Here is a 25,547-nt window from a genome sequence, read left to right as displayed (position 1 = left end):
TGGGAGGACCATAAAGGTGGGAAATCTCGCAATCTTTTAACAAACATATGGTTGAGCACTTGAAATGTCATAATATTCAAGGCTAAGGGCCAAGTGCTGGTAAATGGGATTAGTATAGATAGGTCTGTGTTCTGTGTCTCATGACTCTGACATATTGCAGAAGTTCATGGTCGACCAGAAGATTGGGAACATTTTAGAGATCAGCAAATAATGACTACAAACTGAGCAGAAACTAGCAAGATGTATAAAAATCTGATAATAGCTTCTAAATATATTTAACGGAAAAGTGAACATTCATTCCTTAGAGAGTGAGATCAGGGGAATTAATAGTGGAAAACAAAGAAATTGAGACTTTGAATGTTTTTTTTTTATCTGGCCTCATGAAAATCATCCACAATAGTAGAAAATCGAAGATTAAAGAGCAGGAAATCATTAAACAATCAAGATCACTCAAAGAAGCAGATTGTGGAAAGGTAAAGGACTAATCCTCCTTAACCAATGGCTTCCATCTTAGAATCTTAAATAAGATGTTTGCAGGTCTATTAAATGTAATCTCCCAAACATATATAAATTTTGGAAAGGTCCCAGTTGATTAGAAAACACAAATGTAATACAAAAAGCAGAGAAATAAAAAGCTAGAATCTCTATGGACCGATTATCCTAACATTGGAAAGTGCAAGAATCCATTACTGAGGCAACAGTAGTAAAGTATATAGAAAATCATAATGCAATCATGCAGAGTAAACATGGTTTTGAGACAGGGAAATTGTGTTTGACAAATTTATTAGAGCACTTTGTGGATGGAGCAAGCAGTTTAGCTGAAGGAGAGCTAAACAGTTCTATGTATTTTAATTTCCAAAAGCCAATGGTTAAGATGCCACATGAAAGGTTACTACATAAGATGAGGGCCATTGGTGTTGGTTTTCTATTAGCATGGATAGAGATTGGTTAAGTAACAAGAAACAGAGTGCAAGAATAAATGGGATATTAACAGGTTAGCAAACTCCAATGTCTGTATAGGGGTCAGTGCTAGGGTCTCAACAATTTGAGATCTAGAAGTTAGTTTGAAAGGTATGCCAAAATGGAGCTGACTTAGCAGATGATACAAAGGTGGGCAAGAAAGCAATTTGTGTGTTATGTGAGTCACATGTTATGATATTTGGGACCCCATGTTATGAGTGAGTAAAGAATTAGCAGATGGAGTGTAATATGGGGAAATAAGAAGATTATCTCTCTGGCAGAAAGAATAGAAAGGAATATTGAAATGGAGAGAGGCCACAGAGTGGTTCAGTGCAGAATGGTCTGAGCAGCCGTGTGTATGAATCACCGAGAGTTAGAGTGCAGATACTGCAAATAGTTAGGAAGGTAAATGGAATGTTGGCCTTTGTTGCAAAGGTCATAGAGTATCAAAGTAAGAAGTCTTGCTACACTGTACAGGGCAGTGATGAGGCCGCACCTAGAATACTGTGTATGTTTTTTGTTTCCTCACTTAAGGAAGAATAGCCCCATGTTGAAAACAGTTAAGAGAAGGTTCCCTTAGCTGATTCTGGGATGAAGCCTTCCATAGAAAGGCTTAGCAGGTTAGGTCTACATACATTGGGATCACAAGAATGAGAGTTGATTGAATTGAAATTGAGGAGTGTTAACATCCTCTTTGCATCAATATGTTAGCCCTCATAGGTGAATCTAGAACTGATGGCAGAGTTTAAAAACAATGAGTCTCCCATTAGGGGGATGATTATGGGGAATTTCTTCTGAGATTTGTTAATCTTTGGAATTCTCTTCTCCCAAGAGCAGTGGAGTTTGGGTCATTGAAAATATTCAAGGCTGAATTAGACAGTTTAACCTTCAACTCCCTTGTAGATCAAATAAAGGAGTAGAATCACTCATACTATTGAATGACAGAGGAGGTATGGCTATTAAGTTTGCAGATGACTCCAAATTCGAGCTGTAATGGACAGCAGAGAAGGTTATCTCAATCCAATCGCCCGTCTGATCAAGGTTCCAGTGGGCTGATGAGTGGCAGATGGTGTTTAGTTTAGATAACTGTGAGGTGCTGCATTTTGGAAAGGCAAATCAGGGCAGGGCTTATACACCTAATGGTAAGGTCCTGAGGAGTGTTGCTGAACCAAGAGACCTTGAGTGCAGGTCCATTGTTCCTTGAAAGTGAAGTCTCAGGTCGGTAAGATAGTGAAGAAGGCATTTGGTATGCTTGCCTTTATTGGTTAGTGCATTGAGTACAAGAGTTGGGAGGTCATATTGCGACTGTTCAGGACATTGGTTAGGCAGCTTTTGGAATGCTGCATGTGTCAATTTTGGCCTCCCTGCTGTAGGAAGGTTGTTTTGAACTTGAAAGTGCTCAGAGAAGATTTCAAGGATGTTGCCAGGCTTGGACGGTTTTAGCTATAGGGAGAGGCTGAATCAGCTGGGGCTATTTTTGCTGAAGCATCAGAGGATGTGGGGTGACCTTATAGAATCATGACGGCATGGGAAGGATGAATAAACAAGATCTTTTCCCCAGAGTAGGGGAGTCCAAAACTAGAGGGTATAGGTTTAAAGTTAGAGCAGAAAGATTTAAAATGGACCTAAGGGGCAACCTTTTCCTGCAGAGTATGGTGTGTATGGAATGAGCTGCCAGAGATGGTGGTGAAGCCTGGTACAATTACAATACTTAAAAGGCATCTGCATGGGTATAGGAATAGAAAGGGTTTAGAGGGGTATGGCTGAAAATGTGTTGCTGGTTAAAGCACAGCAGGTTAGGCAGCATCCAAGGAACAGGAAATTCGACGTTTCGGGCCAGAGCCCTTCATCAGGAATCTGGCCTGAAACGTTGAATTTCCTATTCCTTGGATGCTGCCTAACCTGCTGTGCTTTAACCAGCAACACATTTTCAGCTCTGATCTCCAGCATCTGTAGACCTCACTTTTTACTCTTAGAGGGGTATGGGCCAAATGCTGGCAAATGGGAACAGATTAATTTAGGTTATCTGGTTGGCACAGATGAGTTGGCCTGAAGGGTCTGTTTCCATGCTGGATGACTGAGTGTATGACTCTATCACAGAACAGATGTGATGAGCCAAATGGTGGTTTGTTGTTGCTACTGATGATATGAAGTGATCCTTGGCGTCCAGCCACTCGTTTCTGGCTAGAATTCCAACCCCACTGGGTGCCTTTTGTGGAGTCCACTGGGTCAATCTTCTGCTCCTTATAGTCTCACTACAAATGCAGCAACAGTTACCTGATGAGTTCCTTTTCAGCTGAATTCCAATGCACTTGTACCCACTCCCCCTTCAGATTCTCATTGAAGTTACACATATCAGAGTGCTAAGATTTGCACATTCAGTTGGATGACACCAGTCTCAGCTGTCCTAATCAAAAATATATGGCAGGATCTGCTATTGTGGTTCTGTTCGCCAAGCTGGAAGTTTTTGCTGCAAACGTTTCGTTCCCTGGCTAGGGAACATCATCAGTGCTATTGGAGCCTCCTGTGAAGCGCTGCTTTGATGTTTCTTCCGGTATTTATAGTGGTTTGTTCTTGCCGCTTCCGGGTGTCAGTTTCAGCTGTAGTAGTTTGTATGTGGGGTCCAGGTCGATGTGTCTGTTGATGGATGTTCTTGCCGTTTCCGGGTGTCAGTTTCAGCTGTAGTAGTTTGTATGTGGGGTCCAGGTCGATGTGTCTGTTGATGGATGTTCTTGCCGTTTCCGGGTGTCAGTTTCAGCTGTAGTAGTTTGTATGTGGGGTCCAGGTCGATGTGTCTGTTGATGGATGTTCTTGCCGTTTCCGGGTGTCAGTTTCAGCTGAAACTGACACCCGGAAACGGCAAGAACATCCATCAACAGACACATCGACCTGGACCCCACATACAAACTACTACAGCTGAAACTGACACCCGGAAGCGGCAAGAACAAACCACTATAAATACCGGAAGAAACATCAAAGCAGCGCTTCACAGGAGGCTCCAATAGCACTGATGATGTTCCCTAGCCAGGGAACGAAATGTTTGCAGCAAAAACTTCCAGCTCGGCGAACAGAACCACAACAACGGACACCCGAGCTACAAATCTTCAACCAGACTTTAGGATCTGCTATGGCCATACTGGGTGCAGTTATTCCTCAGTTTGAGTATTAGTAGGAGACGTAGTAGTAAATGTGGCACCTCAACATGTTGTACCTTTTAATGGGATCATGGCTGATCTGCTATAGCTCCACTTCTCCACTCTACATCTGCGTTGATTCCCTGAGAGGTCAGAATACAGTCCATCTCTCATGACTGTACACTAAATATATGCCATGATTTCCTAAAGTGGTTTTAATTTTAAAAAACTAAATGCACTACTGTGCCTTTAAGTGTGATGACAATGTGCACTGGTTTTCTAACTGTGATGATTTTGGTTGTATACAGTGCAATTTCATTGGTAGTCCCACAGATGTATTTATTAGGATGAATATAGAAGAAATATACTGTGAACATGTCTGTTAATAGCTCTGTGTGGACTCACTGGAATACAGAATGTCTGTCATATCCATCGACTTTGTGCCAAAATGCCACCATGGACCTTGGAGGATTAATTAGATTAAAGCCAGGCGTTTAATAGATGTACTTCAAAGATTGTTGCCATGGTGATAAGCTTCTAATAGCTGATTTAATGACGAGAGTGGGAGTAGATGAGAAAAAGGGCTGTTTCCTCTGGAGACTGGAGTTCATAACCAGCCCAGGTGGAAGCAGTTGTCACCAAAGGCTGTTGTATGTCACAGGTGAAATAAGCTGATGGCAAAGTCTCTGCGGATTGGATGGCACAACAAAAAATACTGCTCAAAGAACCAAATGTGACATTTTGTGAAGCCTACTGTCTATGTGCTGAGGATAAATAGATCCTAATGGAGTGAAGGAGTTCTGTTCTCTGCAGTCGCAGTTTACACTAATTTTGTTTCTCTCTTTCCCTTGTGATTTCTAAAGTCTGTTGTGTTGCAGATATATTTTTCCGTAAAGACAAATTTTGTACATCAATCACGCTAACATAATTGGAAGGAAACTACAAAGAACACTTGGATTTTTAACTGTTGAGTAGTTTCTCCGGGTCCTCACTTTCTTACTCAGATGCTTCTCAATTTGTGAACATTTCTTTCTGACATTGACTCCAAATTTGTCTCCTATCAACTTCAAACTTTCCTAATGTTGATGTAATGCTTAAAGTTCACTGGTTCTGTTGAAGTTGCTGTCCTAAATAGCATTGTGAGATTTCCCATAGGGTTCTTCAGTGCCCTCCTTTAATAATCGAATATTCCACCAGACTTTCCTCAAAGCTGAGGCATTAGACTATAGTGTTCACTGGTCTTTCTCTGAATTGCTTTGAAAGCATGAAACACCTGTTTTCGTTACTGACTTGGTCAGAAAAGAAATCAAGGTATTATTCTGTTAGCATTATGGTTTGGCATGCTGTATTTTGATGTTCAACATTGTCTAGATTTTGCTAATAGATGGGGTCCACAATGATTGGAGAGCATCAACCTTATTAATACTCTGTGTCATGGCCAGCCTTGAGTGATATCATTCAATATCTGCAGCTCACTTTTTGACTTTACAAGCAAAAGTAACAACATTTGCAGTGTAACTGTCCCATCATCTCACTTCTCCCAGATATGGAATGCGAAGGTTTGAACCCTGACAGGTTATGAGGACTTTGTTTACATTGTTAGGTTCAGCCATTACATTAAGGCTGACAACTACAGAACAGGGTTTTTAAATTTTACAATTTACAAGTGGGCAAAAAGTTGGCAAATGGAGCATAATGTGGGAAAATGATTTCAGAAGACAGAAGAAAAGAACAGAATATTTTATAAATGGAGAAAAAATAGAGAAAGCTGAAGCACAAAATGACTTGGGGTATCTGTACATGAAGTATGAAGTTAGGACACAGGCTATTAACATAATGAAATGTTGGTCCTTATTTCATGGGGTTTGGATTATAAGAGTAGGGAAGTCTTGCTGCAACTGTCCAAGGTGCTGGTGAGACCACATCTGGAGTAGTGTGAGCAGTTTTCACCCATTTGTTTAAGGAAAGCTATATTTCATTGGAGGAAGTTAGGAGAAGCTTCACTAGGATGCTTGGTATGGAAGTATTGTCCTTTCTTAAGCAAGAGTTGGAAAAGGGTAGAACTGTACACAATAGAATTTAAAAGAATGAACGGTGATCTCATTGGAACGTGTAGGATTCTTGAGGGGCTTGACAGGGTAAAGGCTGAGACATGTATCTGTTCATGGGATAGTCTCAGAGCAGAGGGCACAGTCTCTGAATTAAAGACTAATTTAAGACTCCGACAAGGAAGAATTTCAAAGAGTTGAGTCTTTAGAATTCCTCCCCACAAATAGTGGGTAGGGGAGTGGCGTTTGGGCAGTGGCAGTGCTTTGTCCTTGTGTAAGTCAAGCCTGAGGTACAAAGGGCAGAAGGTAGTTGAGCAATGTTGGATCAGCCATGATCCTGTCGAATGGTGGAGTAGGCTCAATAGCTTATTCCTGTTCCTATTTCTTATGGTCTTAAGACAGAACTGGTATCCCGTTGATGTTCCACTGAAATTGTCCTTTATTCACTCAAATTTCTAGCATAATAGCATTGATAATTGGCTGTTGAATGGCTGGGAGAAAGTGAGGACTGCAGATGCTGGAGATCAGAGTCGAAAAGCGTGGTGCTGGAAAAGCACAGCCAGTCAGGCAGCATCCGAGGAGCAGGAGAGTTGATGTTTTGAGCATAAGCTCTTCATCAGGAATGAGGGGGTGGCGCAAGGGGGCTGAGAGATAAAATGGGACAGTGGAGGAGCTGGGTGGAAGGTAGCTGGGAATGCAAAAGGTAGATGGTGAGGAGTGATGGTGATAGATCTGAGAGTAGGGTGGAGTGGATAGATGGGAAGGAAGATTGATAGGTAGGACAGTTCAAGAGGGCGGTGCCAAGTTGGAAGGTTGGCCCTGGGATAAGACTGGGGGAGAGGAAATAAAGAAACTGGTGAAATCTACATTGATCCCTCCATTTGAAAGGTTCCAAGGTGGAAGATGAGGCATTCTTCCTCCAGGCATTGGTGGCGAGTTTGGTGATGGAGGAGGTCCAGGACTTGTATGTCCTTGGCGGAGTTGGAAGGAAAATTGAAGTGTTCAGCCAAAGGGCGGTGAGGTTGTTTAATGTGTGTATCCCAGAGATTTTCCCTGAAATGTTCCACAAGTTGGCGTCTCCTCTCCTCAATGGAGAGGAGACCACAACAAGACCAACGGACACAGAAGATAACATGTACATTTTACATCAGTGTGTTCTCCTGTACATTGGAGAAACCGGACGCCAACCTGTGGAACATCTCTGAGAACATCCCTGGGACACACACATTAAGCAACCTCACCTCCCTGTGGCTGAACACTTCCCTCCCACTCCACCAAGGACATGGGCCTAGTCCATCGCCAAACTCTGGCCACCCAACATCTGGAGGAAAAATGCCTTCATCTCTGGCCTTGGGATCTTCCAACCACATGGGAACAATGTAGATTTCACCACTTTCTTAAATTCCTCTCTCTCTCTTTCCCACCCCCCCCCCCCCCCCCCCCCCCTCCCCACCTTATCCCAGAGCCAACCTTCCAACTTGGCACTGCCCTCTTGAACTGTCCCACCTATCCACTTCACCCACCTTTCTGACCTATCACCATGGCCCCCACCTCCATCTACCTATTGGATTCCCAGCTACCTTTCCCCCCCCAGCCCCACCCACTCCCTCTCATCTCTCAGCCCCCTTGGGCCACCCCCTCATTCCTGCTGAAAAGCTTATGCTTGAAATGTCGATTGCCCTGCTCCTTGAATGCTATCTGACCGGCTGTGCTTTTCCAGCACGACACTTTTTGACTGCTGAATGGCTGGACCCACCTCAAATTGGCATGCGGAAAAATGAATAGACGTGCCCCCTACACGCATAAACTTATTAAGATCCCAAGTGGAGGTTGCCCTGATGTATCATCTGTGCATGTTGACACACTTGATTCAAGTTCCAGTGAAAACAATGTGTTAATATTCAGAAGATTGAAAATTGTAAGGTTGAGAATGAATTTTGTTTATGAAAAGAAAGAAATGGAATTTTGTGTTGGTTAAAATGCATTTGAGGCAGTTTTTGACTTTGTGATCCAACTGCAAACAAACTTCTGCAGCATCTGTTAGCATAAAAATGTGTTGCTGGAAAAGTGCAGTAGGTCAGGCAGCATCAAAGGAGAAGGAGAATCGACGTTTTGGGCAAAAGCAACACATTTTAAGCTCTGATCCCCAGCGTCTGCAGTCCTCACTTTCTCCTAACATTTGTTAGCAATTTGGTAAGGCACATGACAGATAATAACGATTCATGTTTGAGTTTAGAGCATCCCTTTTGGCTTCAGTTAATGAAGAAATGGGGCAGACAGATCGATTTTAATTTTTTTTAATATAGATTGATCATGATGACTATGACACAAACCCAGTAACATTATTGCAAATATTGCAAGCTGGCTAAAGAAGGTAAAAGATGAGTTCAGTCTGCCTGTAATATATGTTAGATTGCTCAGATCTATCTTTTAAAAAAATCTACCATAATCTGCAAAGACCAGACCAATTCTCCTTGGTCTATGTGTTTTTTTTTTGCAGTAGAACTTTCCTCTTTGTTTGGAATCAAGTTTAAACCAAATTTATTGTTTCTGCAGAGAGATCAGTTTTGAGACTTTTATATTGTTCCTGTTGAATTATTGGTGTTTGTACATCACGACAATAATGCCAGAGCCCAGACTATGGGCTAGAAGACTCATATTGGAGCCTCCAGGCCACTGAAAGCAACTAATTGATATTGCAGAGCCATTTTTGTCAGGAAATTGGTGTTTAGAATTCATGACTGAATATCATTACAAAGAATTTTTCAGTTAAGATTAAGTGTAAAATGCTGTTACTGGAGTAGCTTGAGGTTTAGGCTGGGTAGTTAGTGATCTACAATACTGAGATTCAGGAACGTGTTAAAACCAGGTGAATCAGTTTCCTTCTTTTCAACCTCCTTGATTGATCACAAAAAAAATTTATGTTTTTTTTAATCATCAGGCTATACGTCTAGGTCACTACAACCATAAGGACCCAATTACAATGTGAACGAGAAAGCAATTTTATTATCCTCACTTTGAAAAAAATAATGGAGTCTCAGTGCTAAATATACAAGCGTACAGATACAAAAACTGAAAGGGGACAGTGTCCAATGCATGAGTAGATTACAGGAATAGACAGTTTACAATCCTTCAAGTGTGCTTGAAGGGTAAAAGTTTTGACCTTAGACCGCAATTGATTAATTCATGTCCTGAATCCTTGGCAGCATCAAATATTTGTGTTGGCCTTTGAGCTCTGTGTTCTGATTATCTTTCTAATTAGCTTGGTCACCAGTCACTTTCCATCTTGAGAGACTGAGAGAGAAGTTTGTCCAGTCACAAAGCCACCATCTCTTCCACTTCTGCTGAAACCAGCTGCACGAAATAGAGAGTTTGTCTAATTCAATATTTGAGTTCCATGTTTTCAATCTGGATAATTTTAGGAGAGTTTTGTTTCTAAATGTTCTAAATTTGAACCTATCAAAGGTGTAAATCAAACAGGAGAGACAGGTCTGGTTGGTTGATTTCAGTCTAATTTGATAAAAATATTAATTTTCAGTTGAGATGGATTCTTGTGTATGGATGGTTTTATGAAGCTTAGCTCAATCTGGGGTCAGGTGATCACTGCATCCATTATTAAGGCAGCATTTTACCTTCACAAAACCACCTTCGCTGGCTCATTTTTGTGACTTTTATGTCTCTTAGCCTAAATCCAGTTCTCTCAGTTCTTTCAGGTTTTGTCTTGGCCCGTTCTGATACATTAAACCTGTTTTTAGTCCTGTTTCATTCCAGTGGTCCGTATTGAGCCACACACATTATGTGGTTCACTGGTCCCATAGGGCTTCTTGAGCCCCTTTCTTTGCCACTTCTTGATGGTTTAATTTAAGTGACCCTTCTTGAGCCACTCCATCCCTTGAGGGATCCCTTGACTGCCCCATGGAACTTTTGAACCCTCCTTGATTGCTGGTCTTTCTGGGCTACCCCTGTCTGTTTAATGAGTATATTTTGGTACCAGCCAAGCTGTTTCCCAACGAAATATCTCTCCCTGGCATTGGACTACCATCACTGTTACCAGGCCTGTAACATATTACTTTCAAAGTAAAGTTTAATCATGACACCTCAGTGTTCTTGGCCTTGGGCAAATTTTCATTGTCCCCACTAGCGAGGTTTGTTAATACCCAGTGTCTCTGAATAATAACTTCTCTCTGGCTGTTTAAATGGTCAATAGTTTCATTCTTTTGGATATAAACCCTGGACCCTGATCAGTTACTGACCACCTTGAGCGCTATAGACACAGGTCTTGCAGTCCAACTTTCTATGGGATATTGGCAACAGCAATTTTCCTTTCAATGGGCTGACATCACTCACTGGAGTGTTTCCCATTTATTTTTCATTTGGAAACTAACATTGATCACTTGGGGCATCTCTGACTTTTCTGTAGTTATCTCCGAGCTATTTATCTCTCACCTATCTCTCTCTCATCTGTGAAAGTTTCCAGACTCCTTCTGCCTGATGTTATGGATCAATGTGTTAACTCTCAGTTGTCAGAAAAGTTTTGCCTATTTGGGCCCTGACACACTCTGCTCCTCTATGTATATCTATGTTGGAAAGGTTATTGTGTTGTTGAACAACCTGAGGAGAGTTACCTCGTGTAAATTTAATAGGTGGCCTCAATTTTAAGTCATCTACCCACTGGTCAAAAGCAAGCTGCTTTTCTTTCTCTATCTGCCTCTTCACCTGAAACACGCTTTCCTCAATTGTTTGCCCTGTTGGAATTCCAGTGCAGTTTGGAACGTCTAGCTACTCCTTTTATTTCTTCTAAACATAAGGTTTTAGTTTACCATAAGTGATTTTGTCCTGCTCCATGAAAGTGTTAACATCTGGATTTCTTAGGCCTTCCCAATTTAATACAACTTGGGAAAACATTTTGCAGTCTTTTTTTTAAAAAAAGAAAAATGCTTTTGGAGGAACAATTTGATTCCAGTCTAGTTCTGTTGTTTGCCTGGGGGAAAATCTCAGATGTTGCCCCCAAACCTGTTTCCCCACATGAGGAAGAGTGATTCCATTCTCCTCTTTTGATCCTTTTCAATCACAACATACTCTTTAAAAATATTTGACACATAGTTATCGTAATTCAATTAAATTGTCGTCCAAAGAAAATGAAGGAGCTAATTACCACGTTTTCTTTGGAGGCGAATGAGAAAGCATCTTTTTATATTTTTAGCAATATTATAGCCCCCTGTTTGACGCACAGTATAAATAATTGTTCCCCTGGTATTCTAGCATCTGACCTGATGAGTGCAAGACAAAAAGTGCTGACAATATATCTGTATTATCTTCAGTAAAAGTTTCAATATTGATTCCAACTTGCGTATAAAGTTGGGATGGACTAATTTTGGAGCAGTTGGAGCTATCTCCACAGCAACATGTTTCCCTCGTTTGCAGAGAGAACTGTGTCTTGAAACCATGGTCTACCTACAGTACTGTTGCACCTAGTTAGATAATTTTGCTATGTTTAATGTTTCAAGTAAATGTGAGAAGGCGCTTTTAGAAAAAGAACACTGTCTGAGAATGATAAATACGGGTAGTTTTTCTGTACTACTTTGGTTGCTTTCCTGTGCAACACTGTGTTATAGAAAATCACTATAAATAATGGGGCCTGTGGGAAAAATAGGGTAGGGGTGAACCGCCAAAATTATCAGTAAAAATCAAAGCAAAAATAATAGTTAGCCGAACACAAATGAGAGCACAGTCTAAGTAAATCTTTAAAGCATAAATTTTAATGACTTATTACAGTAAATTTAACACTTCATCACTAAAATTACTGACTACAACACTAACCTTCAGCAGAAAGTGCAGGAGCTGACTGATCACGTGATGCCGATGCAGAAGTCTAGTCCTCAAGATTCTCCCCTGGTTTGAAATAAAGTTCCTTGTAAATGTAGACCACAATTCCCAGTTTTAAGGCTTACACAGCCGATTGCATTCCTCTTTTAGCTGAACACACTAAATTTGCATTTTGCACACAGAGGATCCGGAGGCTGGGTTTTTGCTGTTCAGCTCAAGCAGGGGATGGAATTGCGTAACAACAAATGGGAGTTCACAATTTAAAAAAAAATCCGTAATCCGCTAATCACGTTCCAGCCAAATCACGTTTAATAACCGCGCATTATAGGAGAACAACCTGTATAACAACTCCGAGGCAAGGTGTTTGCAAAATATCGGTCATGACTGATACTTACCCAGTTAAAGTGGACATGGGACATGATCTTCCCTCCCTTCCTCCCCATTTCTATCTGGCAATATGTTACTTGTTGGAGAAACATGCTTTTTGAGCTGGAAAAGGATGACAGCCCCAGGAATATGTTTACCTCTCCATGCTGCTTGAATGAATTAGGCAGGTTGGTCAGTTATCAATAATATCCATGAATATATCCTTACCTTGAATATTAGATTAAACAGTGCCAGAAATAATCAGCTGGCTCCTATCTTCTAATATTTATATTCTTGGGAAACACTAAATAAAGGAAGAGATATGCTTCTTTCCAAGGTGTTTCATTAAACCAAACCTGTTTGGCATAGCATCATAATAGTTTACAGGTAAAGATCAGGCATCTTAAGGGTACATTTCTGTATTTTCTAACAGCTTTCAAGTTTGTTTTGCAGCTGATTTATTTTGAGAAAGGAGCTGAATGGTAGTTATAAAGATTCGGGACAGAGAGAGAGGCCTATCGGTGTACATACACAAATCTTTGAAAGTGGTAGAGTAAATTGAGAACAGTGTTAAAAAGGCACACAGAATTCTTTGCTTAATAGATACATAGAATCCAGATGCAAGAAAGCAATGCTAAGCTGTTATAACGCTGTGGTTTGGCACCAGCTGGGGTGCTGAAGCCAATTTTCTGCACCATAGGTTTACAAAGAGTGTGAAAGCCTTGTAAAGGCTGTGGAGGAGATTAACTAAAATGGTACCAGAAATTTAGCCCATCAGTTATGTGGAGACAGTGAAGAGCAGAAAGATTGAGGGGAGATTGGTTTGAGATGTTCAGGATCATGACGGGCTTTGATAGAATGAATAAAGAGAAAGTGTTTCTGTGGCAGAAGGGTAGGTAACTTGAGAACACAAATGTTGCATTAATTGGCAAAAAAAGAAACCTGTGATGACATAAGGACAAAAACATTTACATGGTGAAATCTTATAGTTTGGCATACCAACTGAAAAGGGTGTTTCAGCTGTGACTTTTAAAAGGAAGCTGGATTAATACCTGAAGGGGAAAAGTCTGCAATGTGTTGGGGAAAGAGCAGGGGAGTGGATGAATTGAATAGCTTCCTCAGCGCGCACAGCGGGGCAACTGTTCTTTTTCTGTGCTGGATATCTTTTGATGATATTATGATGAAGACTGGAAAACATCATCTTATTTCACACATTTTTAAATTTCAGCACATCTCCATACAAACCTCAGAACACATTTTAGGTTCAATCAGAAGTAAAAACAACATCAATTTTACATCATCATGGTCCCAGGCCAGACTGTCCAATTTATGTCAGGGTCTGTCGAGGGGCTGATTACTTTTATTTTTAAAGTCAACACATTGTTTGATCCAGAGCACTTTAAAGAAAATAAAGCCACATAATTCCATAATATTGAACGAATAGTAAGATTTTACTATGGAACTTTAGAAGAGTGAGGCAATCTGTATTATCTGCACAACTGGTTTCTAACACCCAGAGTTAACATATGGTAAACAGGGGTCATGGACTAGGATCAAATACCCCACAGAGCACATCAAATCACAAATGTAATCAAGACAGATCCTGCAGATTTCTCAACAGTTTCCTTCAGATGTTAATGACACAGTGGGTCATCAAATCTCATTAAACTTCATAAGGGATTGCAGTTTTTCACTTCTGAGTTGGCCCTGAAACTCCCTCTTGAGCTCTTCTATTTTAGACTGCCTGAACGAATACTCCCATTGTGGTTGATTCCTCTTTTTGTTCATGGGTCAGTGCTTCCCTAGACTTTGAAACTGGATCATATTCTGCCACTGCACTCTTGTCTTTTGCGTTAAGTCTGAGCTCTGAATTTCTAACTGGCATTTCTGATCCTGGCCCCTTCAGAAATGTGGGAGTGTGGTGCTGGAAAAGCACAGCAGGTCAGGCAGCATCTGAGGAGCAGGCGAATCAACATTTCGGGCATAAGCCCTTCGTCACGAATTTGCCTTATGCCTGAAATATCGACACTCCTGCTCCTCTGATGCTGCCTGACCTGCTGTGCTTTTCCAGCACTATTCTCTTGACCCTGATCTCTAGCATCTGCAGTCCTCACTTGTTCCTCCTTCAGAAATGTGGAGCTTACCTGAAATCTAATAGTTTTGCGTTGACTGGCATTGTTTTCTTCGAGCAGGGAAGATCCAGAGGGTGCATGATTGAGATGTATAAAATTGAGAGACATAGTTCGGGTAGGAACTTATCCCTTTAATGGAGGGATCGATCAGTCGGATATGGATTCAAGCTAAGGGACAAGGGGTTTACAGGGAATAGGAGGAAATGTCTTTCACCTAGAGTGTAGTGCAAATCTGGAACTCTCTGCCTCATAACATTTAAGAAGTATTTAGATGTGCATTTGTGTTACAAAAGCACACAAGTGCTAGAAAAAGGTGTTAGAATAGGTAGGTGCTTGTTTTTGATCAGTGCAAACTTATCAGGCTGAAGGGCTTTTTTCAGTGCTCTAGACATCTAATGACTCTGGATTTTCTCATAATGCAGAATAGACATACCATGCCTCCTTTTGCAGCCATCATCTCCAGTGTTCTGTGATTTTAAATGTCTAGCAGCACAGCCAGACACTTAGATGGCTTCCTGAGAAAAAGTAAAAATATAAGCAGGTGTGTGGTTAGGGTGGCCGTTGGGTAAGAAGCTGACAGGTAAGTGATGGAATGCTTAGGATAGGCTGGGAGGTGTGTTGAGTCCTTTGGGGAGGAATGAAGGAATATTAATGGTTGTGGTCCTTTTCTGAGCTCCCCTTTGCTCTCCCTGACACAGAAGTGAATGGTATCAACCGAGCAACTCTTGGGACTAGATGCGACTTTCCCAATTTATCAGCTCCTCAGGACTACTACTGAGTCAGAGTCGTGACTCGAATATGTTCTAGGAATCAGAAGGCTGCTGAGTTCTAAGAGCTCTTGATTCCTCACTGAGTCCCCCACAGAGAACCTGTGCAGTTCAACTGCCTTCCCACCTGTACAGCTAACTGAGATAATCTTAACATGGAAGGTACCTCTGCCTCCCTATCTCTCTCCAGCTGCTTGTAACATTTGACTTCCTCTTCTGTGACACTAAACTATCCTGAGCAAAGCTTGGAATAAGTTGCTAGGCAGAATTGAATGTGACCTCTTAGGAATTCTTGGAACTACATTTGCACTTAATTTTACAACGATCAGACTGCTGGCTTCTGAGCAAAAGAAAAATGCTGACACAAAAAAATTCAAAGCAACATATGTATTGTCATTATCTCCTTAATGTGCCAAATTTTGTAAAGCCAGTGTATTACTTCTGAATTAGTCCGTCTTATTTTATAGTTTGTCTTCAAGGAACAAGATGTATAAAATCTCCCAAAAATACCAGGTGACCAAAGGACTTGTGAGAATGAGGAACTAAAAGGAATTAGTGTAATTAGAGGTAGTACTTGAAATGTTAACTGAAATGAAGGCTGATAAATGCACTGGACCAACAGGCTTCAGCCCAGTGTGTTGAGGTAGTGGGTGGGAAGTAGTAGTGAATGCATTAATAGTTATCTATCAAACTTCTATAGATTCTGGAAACGTTCCTTTTGACTTCAGAGTAGTAAACAGAACCCCACAATTTACAAATGAAGGAATAGAGAGAATTAAGAGCTACAGATTTGTGATTTGATATCAGTAGTCAAAAAGATGTTAGAATTTATCATAAAGGTTGCGCGTACTGGATATTTAGAACAGATGGGAAAATTGGGAGGAGTCAATTTGAATTTAGAAAGGGGGGAACATGTTTGAAAATCTTGGTTGTGGTCCAGACAAAAAGAAGAATGTGTGAATACGGCATATTTTCAGGCAGCTTTGGATATGGCCTGACAAAGGAGGCTAGTAAATAAAATAGTGTATGAAATTGTGTATTGTGCTGGGGGGACACAAGGAAGTGGGGGAGGAGAGAGTGTATGGAATTGTGTGGGGGGAAGGGGGGTGGGGGTGGAGAGGATGTATGCAATTGTGTGTGTTATGGGGGTGTAGGGGGGAGTGGGGGTGGAGACAATGTACGAAAACAACTTGAGAATTGGGGAGCAGGTGGACAGCAGAAGTTAAGAATAAATGGATCATTTCAGGATGGATGGTTGCTACTCATGGGGTCTGCAAGAGTGAGTGCTAGATCCACAGCTGTACATTATTTCAGTAAATGGGGGACCAAAGGTAATATTTCCAAATTTGCTGATAACTCCAGACAGGATAGAAATGTACATGGAGAGAATACAAGGAGGCTCCAAGCAGCTTGGCTAGCCATTGTTAATGGACTTGTACCTGACATAGTCATGCAGCATGGAAACAGACCCTTCAGTCCAATTCGTCCATGCTGACTGACCAAGTTTCCAAATCTAAACTAGTCCTGCTTTCGCATATCTCTATACACCTTTCCTATTCATATACCTATCCAAATATGTCTTAAATGTTGCAACTGTGCCTAATCTACAACTTTTTCTGGCATTTCATTGCACATATGAACCACCCTCTGTGTGAATAAGATGTCCTTCGGGTCCCTTTTTAATCTTTCTCCTCTCATTTTAAAAATATGCCACCTAGTTTTGAATTCCCTTACCATAAGGAAAAAGAATATTGCTTTTCACTTATGCATGCCCCACATAATTTTATAAACCACCTATAAGGTCATCCCTTCAACCTCCTGAGTTCCAGTGAAAAAAAGAGTGCCAGCCTGTCTGTGTGGGTTTCCTCCGGGTGCTCCTGTTTCCTCCCACAGTCCAAAGATGTGCAGGTCAGATGAATTGGCCATGCTAAATTGCCCGTAATGCTACATGCATTAGTCAGAGGGAAATGGGTCTGGGTGGGTTACTCTTCAGAGGGTCGGTGTGGACTTGGTGGGCCAAACGGCCTGTTTCAGCACTGCAGGGAATCTAATCTTCTAATCTAATGTAATCTATCTCGCCTTCTAACTCAAATCCTCCATTCCCATCAACTTCCTGGTAAATTGTTTCTGAACCCTCTGCTATTTAATAATATCCTTACTATTAATAGAAAAAAACCTATTTTCTTTTATAAATGGTGAGAAGTTACTCAAAATGAGAGTCCAAAATGGCCTGTCTTTTCTCTGTATTTTACTGTAAAATACACATGACATTAAAATCAAAAATCTATGGTTCAATTGTCTGTCCTTCTCCATGAGTCACTAAAAGCTAACATAGGTTCAGCAGCAATTAGAAAACCACATAGTATGTTGGCCGCCTTCTCAAGGACATTTGAGTAAAGATGACTTGTTGTCTTGGTGAGACCTCATCTGGAGTATAATATACAATTTTGGTCTCCTTATCTAAGGAAGGATTTACTTGCTGAAGATGGAGTGTAGTGCAGAGTCATTAGATTGATCCCAGAGATTGCAGGCTGTTTCATTAGGAGAGATTGAGGAAACTGGGTCTGTGTTCTCTCGAATTTCTATGCATGAAAAGTGACTTTGTTGAAACCTTGAAATCTTTTTCAGGTGTGACAGGATAGTTGTAGATAACCTGGTAGTCTAATTAAGGATATCTTCTGAGGGGGTGGGTCATTTAACACTAAGATAAGGGGGAATTTCTAAACTCAGGTGATGAATTTTTAGAATCTATTCCAAAGGGCTGTGGAAGCTCATTCACTGAGCATGTCCAAGCCAGATGTCAATTGATTTCTGAAAACCAATGATGTGAAAAGACATGGAGACTTTGTGGAAAAATGACATTGAGGAAAAATGTCAGTCACAAGCTAAATGAATAATGGAGCAGGATGAATGGTCTATTCCTATTCCTGTGCTTCTAATGCACACAAAATGCTCCTACAAACAACTTTGAGATGAATTACCAGATAATCTGCTTTGAGTGCTGTAGATTTATGGATAAATATTGCAGAGGAGACTGGACTAATTCCTCTGCTTTCCTTCAAATGTTGTCATAGGATCTTTGCATCCTTCTAAACAGTCAGGCACGGCCTGGATTTAACAATTCATCTGTAAAACAGTGCCAAAGCAGCATAACACTTCCTCAATATTATATTGAAGTGCCAGTGAGAATAATGTTCAGGATTCTGATATGGGAATAACTCTTGATCTTCTGACTCCAGGTTTAATAGGTACTGAACACAGAGCTACCGTGATCATAGATAACCATGGCCTTTATTATTTTTATTTTCTTGACCCCCAAGCATATGAAATTACTTACCCCAATAGCAGTCCGGTTCATTAATGTCTTCTGGGAAGGAAATCTGCCATCCTAACCTGGTGTGGCCTATGTGTGATTCTAGACCCACAGCCCTGCGCTTACTGTCTTAACTGTTCCCTGAAATGCCTAGAAAGGCAATCGTTTTAAGAACAATCAGGAATAGACAATAAATTCCAACCTTTCCTGTGACGTAGACATCCTATGCAAGATTCTTTTTTGCACAACAGCCCTGATTGCTTTCAAAACCTTAAATATACAATAGCCTTTAAAAATTACACCTGTCACTCCTAACCATTTAGGTGTGACATGTATTTGTAGGTTAATACATTTGTACTGGTATTTTCCAATTTAATTTAAGATCCACTTTGTTGTACCAAAAACTCCATTTACTATTTGCCATGAATGGCTGTAACACTATCTTCCTGTTTAGTTGATTCTCCTGTCAGGCTTTTGGATAAATCAACCCTGGGTGTGTGTGAATGGAAAATACAAATAAAACAGTCACTTCACATTTCATTCTTCACTCAATGTTGTATTGAGAAAAGAGATAGGAAATGTTACAATATAGGAAGTCTACATGTGAATAGTTTCTGAGGATTAACATTTAATCTTAATTTGCCATATCCTTAAGCTTCTTATTACATAACACAATTGTAATGTTCATGCGTATTGCTAGAATGCTTTTGAGAATATAATCACAAAAGAAAAGTTGAGTTCTTCAGCTAGTTTGATTGAAAAGTAGGAGAAGAAATGTTTAGTCTCAGTGATTATTCATTTGTTCAACTAAACTTCATATGAGACTAAGAAATAATTACTTGACAAGATGAAATACCTGATTTAGATTGCATAATTAGTATGCAAGAAAACTGTATTTAGTTTAACATAATATTTTGGAGAAATAATCATTTTATCTATCAATAATGACAATTTGATAGGTGACTACTTGGAAAATGTTGCAAACTTGAATTGACTACAAATATATTGCAATACTCTATTGTTTTAGTATCATAAACTTGGTAAAACTTTTTATTGTGCAAACAGTTAGAGGGAAATGTATTTATTAATACAGAAACATTTAGCTATAATGAACTACGCATGATCCATTGCAGATGAGGCACATGGTTGAAAGACCAACTAGTGCCTTGATTGATCTTGTGATCAATTCCACAGCATAGTACACATATAAATTCATAGTTGTCATTGATCATACCTCTTGGAAGAAATCTTGTACAATAATACACTTTGATTCTTTTGATTTTATGGAGGCAATCATTAATACTTAATGAATGGAGCATGTCATGCAAAGAAATGTTAACTCACATCAGGGTACCTTCAATGTATTTCCTGTCAAAAAGCTGTACATGGTTTATTTAGGTTATTGAATTAGTTCTACAGTAATGAGCCCTATATGCCTAGGGCATAATCGTTACTAGCACATCCTCATAGTCTCTCTGCATGTTTGTGATATTCTGTGTAAAATCAGTGCTCTATATTATCTGGATGCAATCTTTATTTTTATACATTCAGTAAATGTCCATTCTCTCCTGTCATTAGGAATAATAAAACTAATACATTGAAAGAAGTGAGCAATACATAATGAAAGCTTCAATCTCAATTTTGGGTATACAGACCTTGTCTTCATGGAAACTATTCGGTAAATTCAATGACTGGTTATAGATCAAACAGTCGGGTAAATATGGTACTTACGTTGTCTGTTATATTCATTACAGCCAATTCTATCTCTTTGTCTGTAAATTCTTATTTAAAGACACATCAAATTAGCTTTCTGTTGAACAATGGTTGAAGAACATTTTCCGCATATAATGTTTGATTTGATTCTTATGTACAATGATCCCTGGTTACATTTTGTATCCTCTGTAACATATGTTGTGAGGAGAATAAAATTCTGCTAATCAAAATTGCGAATAATTGCAAAATTGATTAAATGCTTTTGTGGAACTGCTGGAATTAATGTGTTTAATATTTCTCCAGTTAATATATTGCTATTTAATCTGCATCACAACAATTCTGATTTAATGTATTGTTTATAATAATCAAAATAAAGGAAATAGTGTCTGACAGAATGGCCATGTTAGGTCATTGATAGAATTCAGACCACTATTAAACAGTTTCCACTTGTGTGAATTCGGAAGAATGTGACATAAACTAAAAACCAAGCAAATAAAGAATTTAGGAGCTTGATTGTCAACTTAGTGGTAAGAAGGTGATTCTGTTTTCTGTCACAGTTCCAGCCCCTACCTCTTCACATCACACAGATTCCTCCCTTACCCTGCAGTCTCTCTCCTCTTCCTTCCACTACTTTTTCACCCTTGTCTTTCTTGGCTGTCCCTCCCTCTCTTCAGGTCTCACTTTTGCATATGTATTTGTAGGGATCCTTTCTCTCTCATACTTTTTTTGCACTCGTGCTTTCACTTGCTCAATTTGTACTGGCACCTTGCCTGTATTCATCTCTGTCTGTCTCTCTCAAATTAGTCAGAATGTCATTGCCACCCTCTAACTGAAAGGTTTAGGATGAACCTCTCTTTCCCTTCTTGGGAAGCCACAATTCTATTTTCACTCAAGCAATTATTTGTTTACGTGAAGTCATCTCTTCCACCCCCATGATGGAGGATATCCCACTTCTAAGAGCTGCCAAGTATGCAGATGACTAGCAACTCTTCATCCAACATCACCACTGGGAGTGGTGTCCACTGCTGGGACTGCAATGATCTCATTAACAGCTCTGTCTTTACTGGCACTGGGAAGAGGCCATTTAAAGGTCTAATTTGATTTAAGGTGGGGGATCAGGCTACACGTCATCGCGTCCATTGTTGGTGACATATCAGAGGATGCAGGAAGGCGACAAGCAACTCGTCATTCTACACCATGTTAGAACCCCCACCCCCTCAACCTGCCAGCCCATGCCCACTGGAGGGGCATATTGAATTCTAGCTGCACTTCACTTTATTAATCTTTTCTCAATATTAGATTAGATCATTGAAATTTAAAGTCAGAGAAACCATAAGATTCCTTATTAAAATTTGATTACTTGTGATGTTTGAATCATTTCCAAAACATTGATAATTATTTTGTTCTTGTTAATTTGAACAAAATGAGTTGAAATCCAGCTTTGTTTTTGTCTTTAAGTTGATGATCCAGGTCATCATTTCAATGAAATGACCAGGGGATGATTTATTGAATGGTTACAGCACAGAAGGAGAACTGTGTCTGTTTGACCTGTGGGACGGTGCTATTCCCCTTCCTGCTTCCATAGCCCTTCATGACCTGGGAATTGATCCCCAATGATTTCTGTATAGATATGTCATGGGAAGTTTTTCTCAGCTTTATAGAGTGGAGAAATTCTTCATTTGACCTATGTTTAATCTTTGAACAACTGAATTCAAAATTTTATGCTAGAAAAGAGGCAAAATGACTAAGAATCTATGATTGTGTGACCACATGAAAGTTGACTTGACCTCACTTGTTTGATGTGCTTCATGTGGTGAACTAAGTCCTCAGTAACCATGTCAAGTATCAAAACTGAAATGATGACTTGAGCTAGTTATTGGTTAATTTGGCCTAGTTATGTTTGATTTCTGTAAGGGAGAAAGAGAGTGCTACCAACCTCAGGAGTGGTGAAGGATGCAAACTGAAAGTAATCAGAGCATTTGCAGAGAGGAAGATGCCCCAAATTGGGCTATAAATTTGATCGGGTTAGAGTTAGACATTTGAAGCTATAAGTAGATGTGTAACTTTGAAAAAAATATTTTAAAAAGTCTTTTCAGATTTTTATTGTTATAAGAAACACTGTAACCATCTCAGAGTATCTTTTTGGTTATGAAGGTGTGTGCGCGCATCCTGATGAAGTTTCTTGTTTTTTCTTGAACAGATACGTGTAGATGGTCCACCCAGTGATGGAGCTCATTATGAGACTATCAATGTCATGCTGGACAGAAGAATGATTCTGAGGGACATGGGCTTCTCTACAGATCAACAGTACCTATACGTCATGTCAGAGCGACAAGTAAGTGATTGATGTACTGATCTTCCTTGATGTATAGATTATTTGGAAATGATTTCACTGTGATCCTTGTGACTGCTATCTCTGCACATTTGTCAGAGAGAATAACAGCAATTGCTGTATGTCTCATGAGAGACCTAACATTAGAGACATTAATGAAGGAATTATTGAGAGTAGACTAATAAAATACTGCAGAACAATGTGAAATCACCTGACGAAGGAGCAGTGCTCTGATAGCTTGTGCTTTCAAATAAACCTGTTGGTCTATAGCCTGGTATCGTCTGACTTCTGACTTTGTCCACCCCAGTCCAGCACCAACACCCTCACATTGTGACTGTGGAAAAAGGCTTACTGATCTATAAATTAAATAGAGTAGATCATTCTTCCAAAAACAGGACATCAGTGAGGATGAATTGCACAGTGGCAAGGCTGTGCAAATATAAGTGGCTACTGAAATGCACCTAAATTTGGTACTTGTAAAAGGTGAGAGACTGTAGTGAAAAGCAGAAGGTAAAACAGATATGGAGGAAATCCTGTGGAATATTAGATTCCCTACAGTGTGGAAACAGGCCCTTCGGCCCAACAAGTCCACACCGCCCACCGAAGAGTAACCCACCCAGACCCATTTCCCTCCAACTAATGCACCTAACGCTATAGGCAATTTAGCATGGCCAATTCACCTGACTTGCACATTTTTGGACTGTGGGAGGAAACCGGAGCACCCGGAGGGAAGCCATATAGACACGGGGAGAATGTGCAAACTCCACACAGTCACCCGAGGCTGGAATTGAACCTGGGACCTTGGGCTACACCCATGCCGACATGAGCACCACCACCTCCATTGGCATTCACTATAAACTCACTGTCACTTTCTTCATGTTTGCTGCCAGGTATTGTGTATCAACATCTCTCCAATGAGAGAACAACACTGTCTGATTCTCTGGGACTATGGCGACTTTACGTTTATCTCCACCTTACCTTTACCTACTTTTCTGCAGTTAAGAATGGCGTATTAGTAGTAACTTAATGAGATGTTTTAAACATGAACATCGTTATGGACTAGGTCAGACCACTTAAAACATTGTTAAACAGGCAGCCCAGACCATAACTTTGCAATTTGTTTCAGTAAGTGTACAGTGAAAATTACCTGGAGTAAGTCAGCAAGGTTGACTACCAGGTTTTAAAACAGACAAAAATTTATTCATAGAATTACACAATGAAACACAACGAACAGAATAAAAAACACCTACAGAACTTAGTCTATCCAAACTAGACTTAATTATGCTGTTCCGAATATACATAACAATCCCAGTAAACAGTCTTTTAAAACACTGAAACAAAAGGAACAGATGCTTACAGGTTGAAGTTAGAAGGGTAGAAGGTGAGAGACAGTTTGTTTCCACACAGCTCACTAATGAACTTGCAATTAGTTCTGGACTAAACTGCTCAACGAGAGAGCTGACCACTCCCCTTTCATTACAAAGGTCACTTTTAAAACATGACCACTTTGGCCTGAAGTCTCATCTGTTTGCAAATAACAAAAGGCCTCTCAAAATCCTTTTCATCTCTGTACTAACCAGACTGATTGGAACACTGCCCATTTATAACCCCTCTGAAAAAAACTCAAGGACACAGTTCCTTAAGGAAAGGAACAGCTTTTAGAAAAAAAGGGACTAGCTTTGTGACAAAGTGTTTAAGAGTATGGGATTTGTATGTAAGATTTCAAAGATTCAGGAAGCTGAGGACAGCAATTATAAGGACAGCAGTAGGTGTAGTCTGTGTCAGTATTGTGAGAAAGTGTTGTTAGTGATGACTCAGCAAGAGCACGACAGGAGTTTTACCTCAAAAGTTCTGCTTAGGTTATTTAATTTTTGCTTGGATTGTGAAAACATTACAGTAATTGTTTTGCCATGTCATATTCAGTCAGTTGTGCCAGTCTACATGCCTGGGACCTAAGTAGTCCTCTGGAAAAACAGAACTTCCCTCCTATTGACCGCCTACACGGAGACCTCTAATATGTGCATCTAAGGAATCGCCCAATTATGCTTAATTGCCAACAGAATTATCTGCAGTCAAAATCTGACTCTAAGCAGTGTGAGCTGCCTTTAAATGGTGTCAGTAATTGCTAATATGCATTACATCCCTTCTCCACTATTCAGTTCAGCGAGCTGCCCAAAGGAAGTGTGAATAATGCCATCATCTCACTTCTTTTCATGAACTGAGGCACAAAACATCAACTTGTTCATTTCACTAGCTCAGGTGAAATTCCAGCCAATTGCTGGCTGAAAACATTTCTCCTCATTGTGTTCACACTGGTCTCTTTACACTAGGGAGTGCACTTAGTGCAGCCTAGTACTCATAATGGTTGTCAGTGGTTGCTAATATTTCTAGGAAGGCAACTGTCTTGTCAAGAGTTCCTCCCTCAGGTCTTCACAGCCTGTTTTCACTCAGCCCTGTGTTCATATTTGATAGAAATAACAGCAATTTGATAGAAATGAGTGTAGGGAGGAAAACTGTGAATGTCTCATGTACCCACTGGAGCAAGCTTTAGTACAAGACTAGGTGAAATTGTATATATTTGTCACCTAATTAGCTTATGTTCTTTTTGGTTCTAATAGTATTCTGAATTCGGGGCTCCAGCATTGAACTCTAGCTTATCAGGAGAAAAGAAAACTGATACTATAAAATGACATGGAGAGCATGGGGATCCCATGTAATGTGTCAGCTTTATAATCACTGATGTCAATGAAATGGACTGATCTGCTTATATCCTGCAAACTAGCCTCCCCTTGCCTTGCATCACTCCAACCGCAAAAAGCTTAATGCTCTTACTGTTCCATCTAACTACAGTACCAGGGTTGTAACAAAGCACTTGAAGTAGGTTGATACTGACTTAGCACTTTTTACATTTACATTTTTAACCACCTTTTCATAGCATCCCTATAGTGGGGAAACA

At 40.1% G+C, this 25,547-nt stretch overlaps 1 protein-coding gene across 2 annotated transcripts in view; it reads left to right on the top strand.

The window, feature by feature from the left end:
- plxna2 (plexin A2) overlaps positions 1–25,547 on the top strand; it is a 463,799-nt gene that overhangs the window by 195,658 nt on the left and 242,594 nt on the right. For both annotated transcript variants that reach the window (XM_060845449.1, XM_060845451.1), the window contains exon 4: positions 22,460–22,594. In XM_060845449.1, the coding sequence (XP_060701432.1) occupies positions 22,460–22,594 (135 nt within the window). The remainder of the gene's footprint in view (positions 1–22,459; positions 22,595–25,547) is intronic.

Source organism: Hemiscyllium ocellatum, chromosome 26 (genome assembly GCF_020745735.1).
Source record: "Hemiscyllium ocellatum isolate sHemOce1 chromosome 26, sHemOce1.pat.X.cur, whole genome shotgun sequence".
NCBI classification, from domain to species: Eukaryota; Metazoa; Chordata; class Chondrichthyes; order Orectolobiformes; family Hemiscylliidae; genus Hemiscyllium; species Hemiscyllium ocellatum.
This window is presented reverse-complemented; position numbering and strand designations above follow the sequence as displayed.